Source organism: Pteropus vampyrus, unplaced genomic scaffold (assembly GCF_000151845.1).
Source record: "Pteropus vampyrus isolate Shadow unplaced genomic scaffold, Pvam_2.0 Scaffold13, whole genome shotgun sequence".
NCBI lineage: Eukaryota > Metazoa > Chordata > Mammalia > Chiroptera > Pteropodidae > Pteropus > Pteropus vampyrus.
This window is the reverse complement of record NW_011888794.1, coordinates 12663682-12674567: the sequence shown is the minus strand read 5'-3', so window position 1 is coordinate 12674567 and position 10886 is coordinate 12663682. Positions and strand designations below refer to the sequence as shown.

General features: G+C 46.6%; 1 protein-coding gene across 1 annotated transcript in view; it reads left to right on the top strand.

Annotated features, from left to right (window-relative positions):
* The first annotated feature begins 3568 nt into the window (after positions 1-3568).
* OLFM4 (olfactomedin 4) overlaps positions 3569-10886 on the top strand; it is a 25777-nt gene continuing 18459 nt past the window's right edge. Inside the window, exons 1-2 of the mRNA XM_011381166.2 lie at positions 3569-3964; positions 8558-8710. Coding sequence (XP_011379468.1) covers positions 3569-3964; positions 8558-8710 — 549 coding nt within the window. The remainder of the gene's footprint in view (positions 3965-8557; positions 8711-10886) is intronic.

The window sequence follows — 10886 nt, the reverse complement described above, 5'->3', positions numbered from 1 at the left end:
ACTCACTGGAATTCTTATCACATCGACCCACCCGAACGGGCCACACCTCAGTCTATCCAGTCGTTCCTCGGTGTTCATGGAATTGGTTTTCTGTTCAATTTGTTGTTTTTATTCCTAGTATATTCTCTGAAAGTGGCCTGTCTCCCCCGAGTGACTAGACATTTTTATTAGCAAAAATTACGCCTTCTTCTTTTTTGTACCTCTTCATAGGGCCTGATACTTTGCACAGAATGGGGCCCAATACACATTGCTAACCTTCTCTCCGGGATGCACGAAGGGTGTTGGTAGATAATTATTTTTACACAGGATTACTGGTGTTATAAATAGAAATTTGAGGGGCTTAGGGGATAGAGTCTACAGACATGAAAAGGGTCGCCCCAACACAGCCTCTGTACGTCAGTCTGAGGACTAAACACGGCCTTGCTTGCCCTTTCATACACCAGACACGCTCAAGACGGTCTCGCTTCTGAAAGGACCCCAGTATGTTTGGCATTGATTCTTAATGACGGGGTGATTAAATGAAGGCTCTATCTATCTGGGCATCTTTCCTGTGTGTTGCAAGCGTTCCAGAAGGACACCATTAGGGAATTCCTCTAATGAAGAGCATAAACAGTAACTTTCCTTCGAGCAGTCAGTGAGGAAAGAGGCTGTTGTTCCGGTGAATTTCAGTGACCCTTTACTCTAGAGGGAGCCTAGAGTCGGAACACATTTTTATAAATAATACGCTGTTTGCTTTGCAGTGCTGATAATTTCTTCCTGCCTTTGAGGCTGTCAGATAACCAGGAGGCTTATTGTCTCTTAGGACAAAAATATTTGCAGAAGAACTGATCGAACTATTATTATTAATAATCTCATTACTGAGGCATCACCGATGCTTTTGTGCTTATGAGGCTACTAAACAGATTAAAGCTTTATTTTGAAATGATGGAGGCATACAGGAGCAAAGCAGCTTACGAGCAGGGGGTTGACAGTGGGTGGGGCTTTGGGGGGTGGTTCTTTCCTAGCTGGGGCACATCTGGGTTTGGGAGAACTGCTGCCTCATTCCTGCAGGAAGGCAACCCTTCTAGAAAGGGGTCTTCTAAGGAATGGTCGGTCATAGAAGCTCCTAAATGTAGCCATGACAATGGACTACCTTTGCTAATGAGATTTTTTTTTTTTTTTTTTTTTTGATAAGGGCACTGACATGCTCCTTGAAAAAAGGGATAGGGAAAGCTCATTATAGCCACAGACAGAGGCTACTAGCAAAGGAGACAAGATTTCGCCCTTTGCTTTGCTGGGAATCAGAAGGAAAAAGGGAATTGTGATGGAAGACAAAGCTGCCCTCCGTGTCCATATGCATGGCGTTCAATTAGAGGATAATGGATTCAGTGTGCCATTTTTCATTCTCACACATGCTTGTCCTATCTTGGACTGAGCGTCTAAGTGGCTAGAACATTCAGCCGAAAGAGGCCAAGGCTGAATCTCTTCCCATAAAGAGCAGTGAACTTCCTGGCCCACGTCTTGCCCCAGGAGGCTCTGCCCAAGTGGAGCAAGCAGCCTTCACCGGTAGGGTCCCCAGATAAAATGGAGAACACCCAGTTCAATTTGGATGTTAAATAAGCGATATGTAATTATTTGGTATAAGTATGTTTCAAATATGGCAGGGGACATATGCTAAAAAAAAATAATTTATTATTTATCTGAAATTCAAATTGGACTGGGGGTCCTGTAATTTTGTTTGCTAAATCTGGCATCCTTTCGTAGGGCAGAATATAAGGGGTGGCGGCTTCAAAATACCCCTCCTAGCCCCTAACAGCTGGCCACAGATCGATCACCCGCCCCTGATCTCAGTATCCACCGCAGATGAACCTTGGAGCAGAGGTAGCTAGATCCTGTCGTTCCCAGAATGTTCTGTCCTTCTGGGGTTCACTCTCACCCCGCCTCACCCCCTTGAGTGTGGGGTACCGAGTAGCCTGGGAAGACACAGTGTGAGGCTTGCAGGTGCGCTTCCGTGTGGAGGCAGCAACAACAGCCTGATGGCCGGGGCAGTGTGGACCCAAGAGTTGGGGAGATGGATCCAGGTGGGGTGTCCCTCAGCCCTCCGGGTCCGGGGCACCGGACGGGGGATGCAGCCCCAGTGCACCTTGGGTACGCAAAAGGAGAAACGTGTCCTCTTTCCTCCCTATCTCTTCTTTCTCTCTCGTCTGAAGAGTTTCCCAAAGGTTTAAGACTGTTTCTCGCATTAGCATGATGTGTATTCGGAGAGTCGGTGGCGCCTGAGGGGAGAAAGAACCCTTCAGACCAGGTCTTCCAAACGCCCCTGGGGTGGCGGGGATGCCATGTGGCAGAGACCTTCTTCCTCTCTTTTGAACCCGATGACCTTACACGTGGAGCCGGGCTGTAGGAAATGCAAAACAGAACAACAGTAACATCGACAACGACCACGGGAACTTAAAAATCGGACGCTTCAAAGCGTACGAGTAGCCCCTCATATAATCTTTTATTTAATTCTAACAATGGAGAAATTGTTACAGGCGCTGAATGCCTCGCAAAGACCACTGACCGAGTGACAGCTGGTTTTTAATATTTAGGTTAAGACCTTTTTTGCTTCGCAGGGAGGAGGCAGAGGGCACACAGGTGTGTGAAATACCTTTTGCTTTGCAGGGAGGAGGCAGAGGGCACACAGGTGTGTGAAATACCACTGACCGAGTGACAGCTGGTTTTTAATATTTAGGTTAATACCTTTTTTGCTTTGCAGGGAGGAGGCAGGGAGGGGTACAGAGGGAGCCTAAGATGCACCCCTATCTCTCAGTGCATGTTGGATAAGCCTTGAGCTTTGACCCCTTGACCAGCTCACGGGAGGGTCTGGGACATCCGAGGTCAGACAGCCCTCCGGAGGCCTCCGTGGCTGGGTCTGGAGCAGCCTCCTGTTTGGGCTCTTTCTCCTACTTGGAGCCCATGGTGGGGAGTGTGTGATGTGCTGAGCCCTAACTGAATTTCCAGGTAACGACACACTGCTGGGCCCCCTTCAGCGCGGGCTTGTTGAGAGAACTTTGTCTAGAACGCTGACTCTGCCAAGGAGACTTCAGACACAGCCTGACAGCAGCAGCTGAACGGGGCATCACACACCGGGGGTCACAGTTTCTAGCTGAGCTCCCTACCTGTCTCTGGAGAGCAGCATTTAGTGACACGGGCCGACAGAAGGGGCTTCTGGGCAAAGGACAGAGAGGATGGAGGGTCACTTTTTTCCTTCTGGAGCCTCCCAGCTCCATCTCACCCACAGACTGCTTTGATCTGGTCTCTTTCAAGGAAGTATCAAGTTGGAAACCAGAGAGCAGGCTTGAAAAAGCACATTTGAGTTTGTATTTGGCAAGCGATAACCACATCCAAGGGCAGCTGACAGACTGGGGCTCGGTGACAAGGTGTGGAGGTGACTCAGATTCCTGGGTGTCCTGACCCTCCCAGGCTGTCACGTGCTCCCTGGTGGCTTCCTCTTGCCCCACAAAGGGGCAGTGGGGAAATCCCCCCTGGGCACTATAATTACCCCCTGCGATCCTTTTAGGAGCCAGCCGCTCCAGCCAGCAGCAAGATGAGGCTGGGTTTGCCCGCCCTGCTAGCCCTTCTGCTCCTTCTGGGCCCGTCTGTGGCCGCAGGGGACTCAGGGGATTTGGAGCCCCTGACCCCTGACTGGAGGCCAAGCTCCTCGCCCTACTCTGACTTGAACTCTGGCTTCACCTCTGGCTCCAGCTCCCATGGTGGCTCCAGCTCCCATGGTGGCTTCAGCTCCAGTAGTGGTTACTCCAGCTCTAGCTCCAGAACCTATGGCGGCTCCAGCTCCAGTGGTGGCTTCAGCTCCAGTAGGGGTTACTCCAGCTCTAGTGGTGGCTTCAGCTCTGGCAGCGGCTCCAGCTCCAGCAGAGACTTTGGCTTCAACAGGTCCAGGTCAGGCGACAGCACCAGGTCTGGCTCTGGCTCTGTGCCCCAGGTGAGAAGGCTCCAGAGTCCAAGAGTTACATTCATTCCCTTCCTCTCGTTTTTTGGGGACCTGAATATGATTTCATGGATGGCTAGACCTGAGCAATCGAAAAGATTTACGACTCCCTTTGTGAACTGTAGGCGCCATGAAAATGAATTAAAACGTGGGTGAAATAATTAAATTGTTAGCGAGAGAGATGACATCTCGGTTCTCCAGCTGGGGAGTTCCAGGAAGCAATCTAAGCTTTTAAGAAGGTCTCTAACCTGGCTCCACTTTAGAATGGGGGCGGGGGCAGGCAGGGGCTTTAAAAGGACAGATGCTCAAGTTCTATCTGCATGAGAATGCTTAGGTAAGGGGTCGTGGCAGCGGTAGCTCCAGAAAGGTTTGTCCAGTTGATTTGCTGCCCAGTGGGGACCCTGCGGACAGGTGGTGAAGCCTTGGAGGGAGTAAGAGCCACAGCCCTTTGTTTGGAGCCCTGCCAGTTTCTCTGAGCCTAGTTCATAAGGGGGATGGGTGACAGAGTTGGGGGAAGGGTCCCTGATTTCTAGGACAGTGCTATTACAGTGGATATCTCCCCGGAGGAATAATAGTTCTTTTCCAGTCTTCCTTACAGGGAATTCTTAGAGCCATTTACAGCTGAAAAGAACAACAGAAGTAGCAACAAACGAACCAACAAACCCACAAACCAAACCATCCACTAGAAAGGGACTGGTCCAGCCAGAGGCTCCATCACTAGGACAGTAGTGAGCCCAGGTCTTAGGGGGATGAGTCGTCTGGGCTTTTATAGAAATGGGAAGACGGATGGAAAGTAGAGGTGGGAGGCGAGAAGCGGTTCCTCATCTCGCCTCTGCCCACACCAGCTCCGGGCCTCTCAGTGGGAGCTTTGCCCTCAAAACCCGGGCTTTCTCTGACAACATGTGCCTTGGGGTGGGGGAGTCTTAACTCCCCCAGAGCCCATCCTGCTGTGTTTCTATGATCTTTAATCACAGGTCAGGTCACTGTTGACATGATCACGTCTGAATGGAAGGGCCAGTGGGAAAAGGTGGTTGGGGGGAGGCTTTTGTTCCCTGTTTCATTTTTTACCATCGGGACCACATAGGCAATAAAAATGTGTTGATTAACAGATGGTTTGTATAGAACTCAGCCGGAAATGGCAGCAATGGTGTTCATTGGGTGCCTAATAAATGCTAAGACTGCATTAAGTAAATGATATATATTATCTTATTTATCCCTAAGAGGTAGTTAAAATTAACAATCCCATTTTAGAGATGTAAACACTAAGCTCAGAGAGGTGACCTCATTGGCTTAAGGTTACTAAGCTGGCAAGTTCTATAGCTCAAACTTAGTCTGCCCTTGCTCTTGACCATCTCTATGCAGCTTCTGGTATTTTCATGGCGTGTAGATGAAAACTGCTAAGTTTTAAGAGGAGAAGGCTTTGGGAATCATGAATATGCACAAAGATTTTTTTTGTAGCCAGAAATGAGATGCATCAGATTTTCGGGGGGGAAAAGTAGAACTTGTTGGCATTTTTTTTTTTAATGAGGTAACAATAATTTATTTTGAAGCTTCTCATCAATCAGAAATCAGCATTTGAGTGAGATAATCAGCTAAAATAATAGAAAATAACATATAGGTCAAGAAATAGAGAAATCTGAATGCCTGTTGTTTGGTAAGGAGACAAATATTTAAAAATGGATAAGAAATGGTAGTTCAATTGCACTTAGAGGTTTTAATTTCCTTCCTGGCTTACTTCCTCTGGTGGGTCAGTATCACGATTCCAACTTTTTTTTTTTTTTTTTTTAACAGCAGACTAGGTGTCACATCCACTATAAACCCTTTTCTAGGGCAGGCTGTCAGCTTGATGAGCTCTTTGGAAAGTGGTGGAAACCCCCTTTATAACTGTATTTGACCAAGTTCCAAATGTATTATTTTCTACACTTTGAAAATGTTGAATACCATTATTTTATGCCTTGAATCTTTACAAGCACTTAGGCTCGGCTGCTAGTTAGAGCCAACTGCAACCTCAGATCACAAATGTGAGTCATACCTTCTCCTGCAGTGCTCAGAGCACCCTACATGCCTCAGAGGTCACCCTCCGATGAAGGGAATTCGTTTCTTCGCAGATTGAGAGAAGGCTCCATGCTTTGCTCCACGACTGGCAGAGCCACAAACAGAAAAAGTCATGTGTTTTCGTCATCAGGCTAAGGGGCTGGTCAAAAAAATAGACAACTATGGCTTTCATCATGAAAATGGGCAGGAATCGGGTCTTGCTCATCTCCCTGACACCAGACCCTGGCACATTGTAGACACTGGTAAATAGTAATTGAACACGTGCCGAGTGAGTGAGGACCTACCAGTGTAAGGCGTCCTGTGTGCACACAGGGTCCTATTTGTCCCTTACAAGGGAGATCACATACCCTTCTACTAACCAAAGGGACAAACACTTATCTGTCTCATTCCCCAGGCTACACGCACATAGAGTTTAAGCATTCACCGCAGAGAGAGACCCATCACCATTAGCTTCATTGTCTTTGAAAGAGAGGAGCAGAAATATCTCTAATGGGAGACACTGATCAAACTTATGGACCATTCTGATGTCAGCTGAGCACGCTGGGCTGATGATAAGCAGGACGGCAGCTGGGGAGTCCACAGCACTGGGGCAGAGATGTTCGACAGAGCCGTGGAATGGCTGTCAGCAGGGCTCATAATTATTTGCCTGCCTTTCAGGTGAACTTCAGGATTAAAAGTTGTTAGCTCATGGTTTCCGGTTGATTGTCTGAGACTGCTTGACGATCTCCCCTGGTTTTTGAGTTGACAGAGCTTTTCAGAGAACTTGAGGAATGGCCCAACCCTGTCTTGTGCAGCTAATTAACTTCCCTTGTCAAAATGCAACGCAAGATTTTCTTTTTTTTGGTAGACAGTTAATCTAATAAGCTATTTCTTCAAAAGTCCATGATGTATTGGTCCTTCTGTAAAAACCTTGGCATGCTTGAGCTGGAGTCTTTCTACCTTCAGAGAGAATGATAACGCTGGCTCCAAGGGAAGCTGGCCTACCTGCCAGGCTCCCAGGGTAGCTTGTCCAGCCCGTACTCATCCCTGGCGAAGACCCTTCACTTAGCCCCTCCCAGTCCCGGTGTTGGGCATAAACCTGCTTGTCTCTCCTTCCTACTCCCCAGTTTCTGCAGGTGTACGGTGTGTTTGGCAAAGAAATTCAGGCCATTGTCAGAAATTTACTTGGCACAGAGAGTTTTAGGTACAAATGATATATAATTTGTATATGTGTACACGTATATTTCTTTCTGCTCATCCTAAAAAGATTAGGTTAAATTAACAAACAACTTAGTTGCAAAAGCCTAAATTATTGGCTCAGGGGTCACCAGTGGAATAAATCTTGATTATAGAAGCATCTAGGTCCATCTTGTTCAGGAATCATAGAGGTCAGTGAACGTTAAATGCACAGGGTACACAGCCTCAGCTGCAGCCAGCTGACCTCCTGAACTTTGAGAGGCATCTACTGGATCTCTCATACTGCAAACCATCGCTCGCCTCTTGGTTGTTTCAGAAAGAGACATTTCAGGCTGATGCTCCACAGGTGAGCTTTGGGCTGCTCCCCTCCGCCCATCAGATGAGACCATGGAAAGGCACAGCCAATCTGCTCCCAAGAGTTACTCTGTAAGGCAACAGTAGTAATAATAATAATAATAAAAAAATGTTAATTGTGGGATCCCCTTGGGGTAGTTCAAAGGGGACAAAAGAAAAACAGGATCTTTCAAACCCGTCACTTTAAAATATGCGGCGGCACCAAAGTGTGAGCCTGAATATTTTAAAGAAACATCAAATATTTTGAAATGACTTTTCTGCAAGTGGTAAGCTACAAAACTTTTCAAAAATTTGCACGGAACCTTCAAACTCAGACATACGTCGTTCGGTTTTTAACCAACACTTGGTTTGTTTCCATTTTGAAGGGTGTTAATTATACAATTTCCCGGGTGAAGAGAGGATGTGAATTTGCATTGTATATTTTCACTGGAACCCACATCCTTGAGGTTTCCTCATTCCTACCGGGAGGAATGGAGTTAGGATTGGGATAAAGCTGAGGAAGTGAAGGAAAAGGAAAGTGATCCTGACGAATCACCTACCGTGGCCAGGGCCTTGGTTTACATCTGGGTCACTCTGGAGGACAACCTGTGAAGTAGGTCCTCTCTGTTTGTCACAGGAGGAGACAGACTTATGGGGACTTCACGCCCAGGAAATGGTAGAATTGGAAATCAAACCCTCATCAATTCTTTATTTCCCTTTCCTTACACAGGAACAGTAATAATTTGCTTTAAGACTCTTCGAGAAGGAAAAATCGTCCTTGAGATAAAGGCGGCTGACATAGTGGTTTAACGCGACGGGTGCAGATGTGGCTAAAATGCTACGTGTAGTCATTGCCTGTGAAACAGGGGGTTTGAGCTGCTCCTATGATTCCGTTCATTTATAGTTTGGACTCCACTTGCTTGCTTCTAAGGACTTTTTTGAGAAGCCAGTTTCTGTCATTCCAGCTGCCAAAAAGCCCATTTCTCAGCCGATTACTGATGTCGAACTTATTTTTATTTACAGCCATTTTCAAATTTCAGCGGCTCCAAGGATGACAACGGGGCCTGCCTGTGCTCCATCACCCTGCCAGACACCACCTTTCCCGCGGACAGAGTGGAACGCCTGGAATTCATAGCTCACACTCTCTCCGAGAAGTTCGAGACAGAGCTTTTGAGAGTAAGCATTTTTTTTCCCCCTTTTTTGATAATACCTGACCATGTACGAACAAACAAAACACTTTTAAAAAATTAAATTTATTGGGTGACATTATATGCTTAATTTCCAGGCGTACATTATACTTTGACATCCGGGTACTGTCCCTGGCGTGCTCACCACCCAAAGTCTACCTGCTCCGGGGAACGCCCTTTACCCGCACCTTCTTTATGCTCTGGGACCACCATCCGTTGCCTGTGTTTATGAGTCTGTTCTTGTTTGTGTTGTGAGTGCACAAAACACTTTTCATTCGGGATTTGGCCGTGGCCGCTCCTCGCTGTATCAGAGACGGCACGTGTGCATCCTGCGGAGGCTCCGTGGTTACTTACACGGAGTTCTTCATAGCAGGAAAAATGAGGGCACAGGGAGAAAACGAGACCGAGGCTATTCCAGCCATGGATAAACTCGCTTCAATACGGTGGCGCTTATGCGGTTGGAAAGAGGCCCCGAGCTCTCCCTGCAAACCCCAGCTCTGCAATTTTTATTTCGTTTTGTTGTTGTTTCTTGCTGTTTTTTGTTCTTGATCTTCCGTCCTTCACCAAGCTTCGCATTCTTTCCTTTCTTTCCTTTCCTTCCTCTTTATATTTTATCTTCCTTCTCTCTCACTTTTTCTTTCTATTCCTATGTCATTCCTTCTTCCCTTAAATTGTTTTTCTCCCTCGCTTCGATGCTTTCCCTTGTCCATCCCTCCTAATCTTTCATTCCTTTTCCTTATTAATTTTTTTTTTTTTAACTCTCCCTGGTCTTCTCTTACTTTTGGAGGGCTCTTTCTCTTCCTCTTCCTCTTCCGTCTCCTCCCTTGCCCCGAATCTTCCACCTCTCATCTTCTTCCTTCCTCCCTCTTTTCCTTTCTCTTCCTCTTATTTCCTCTTTCCGGTGCCCTCTCTCCCTCCACCCCCTCTCCCTGTCTCTCTTTCTTGTTGGTTGTCTCCTATCGTCTCAGCAAGAACCTTGCATTCGACGTGTCCAGCATTAGACCAAAACGGAAGGCTTCCCCGGAGTGGCACTCCAGACTCATAGGTCACTCAGCCTTGGTAAAGACCTTGACTTTGAGCCCGATTCCCACTTTCCTCTAGAGGACGTTATCTTACGGGGTTTGCCTTTCTCTGAGGTAGCTGGGGCAATGGGAGTTGGCATTCCCGTTTTGACCCTTTCTGCCTCTTTAGCCGAGTTAAAAATCAATTAGAAATGCTCCCATCTTCTGCATAGGTGAAGTCCGCGCTAGGCTATAACCACATTATACATGATTTAAAACGGCTCCATGAATTTACAAGGAGCTCCAGCTTTCCTACAAGATTCAAAATAAGTTTTCCTGAGGAATTTAAGTTTAGCTACCACAACATCCAGCATGGTTATCATTTAAGACAAAAATTACGATGAGGCCGACACCCTGCTTTCAACCTGAATTGGTAGATAAAGATTCTAAATTTAAATGAGTGTCCAGGAAAATGTATTTGAGTACTTCAGGAAACTAGCTTTTTAAGAACTAAAATGTCCTTGAATTAATCAGCAGAAAAGGCACAGCACTAAATTATAAATTCCGACCATTAATATTCATAGCCTTATTCCAGCATAATCAAGTACAGATAAGAAGTTATGCATAAAAACATAACAGGCGGAGGAAAATCCTAGGTAAAGATCTTTTCAGTTAGAGTCATTCGCTTTGAAATAGTGGGAGCTGCTGATTTGCATGTCTTCTCTGCTGGCAGGAGTGTGAAGGGCAGTGTGTGAAACCCCATGATGCTCCGGAGAGAGCAGGTAGCTTGCCAGGTTTGTGAGTACGGGACATTTAATTCCAATTCCGTGAGGGAGACAGGTGGCATCTGCCTTGCTAATAATTGGCAGAGGAGAAGTGCAGAGTAGGTGGGAAAACTTTTAATTCTGAAATCATCAGTAGCTGGTCCTAAAAAAAATTCGCTCTCGGGGCTTGAGGAAGAGATTCTCCTGCCGGCTGAGATCCGTGTGACAGGCGATGATGACAATAACAGTAACTCGTTATGCTTGTGTTTTATGTTTGTGATTCTGTTCTACTGTCAAGCCGCCCGTTAAGGCAGATAGGCCCCTAATCTCCTTCCCATTGTAGGGATGGAAAAACTGAGGTTAAGAAAGATAAATAGACATAACTGTAAAGCTGGTTGCT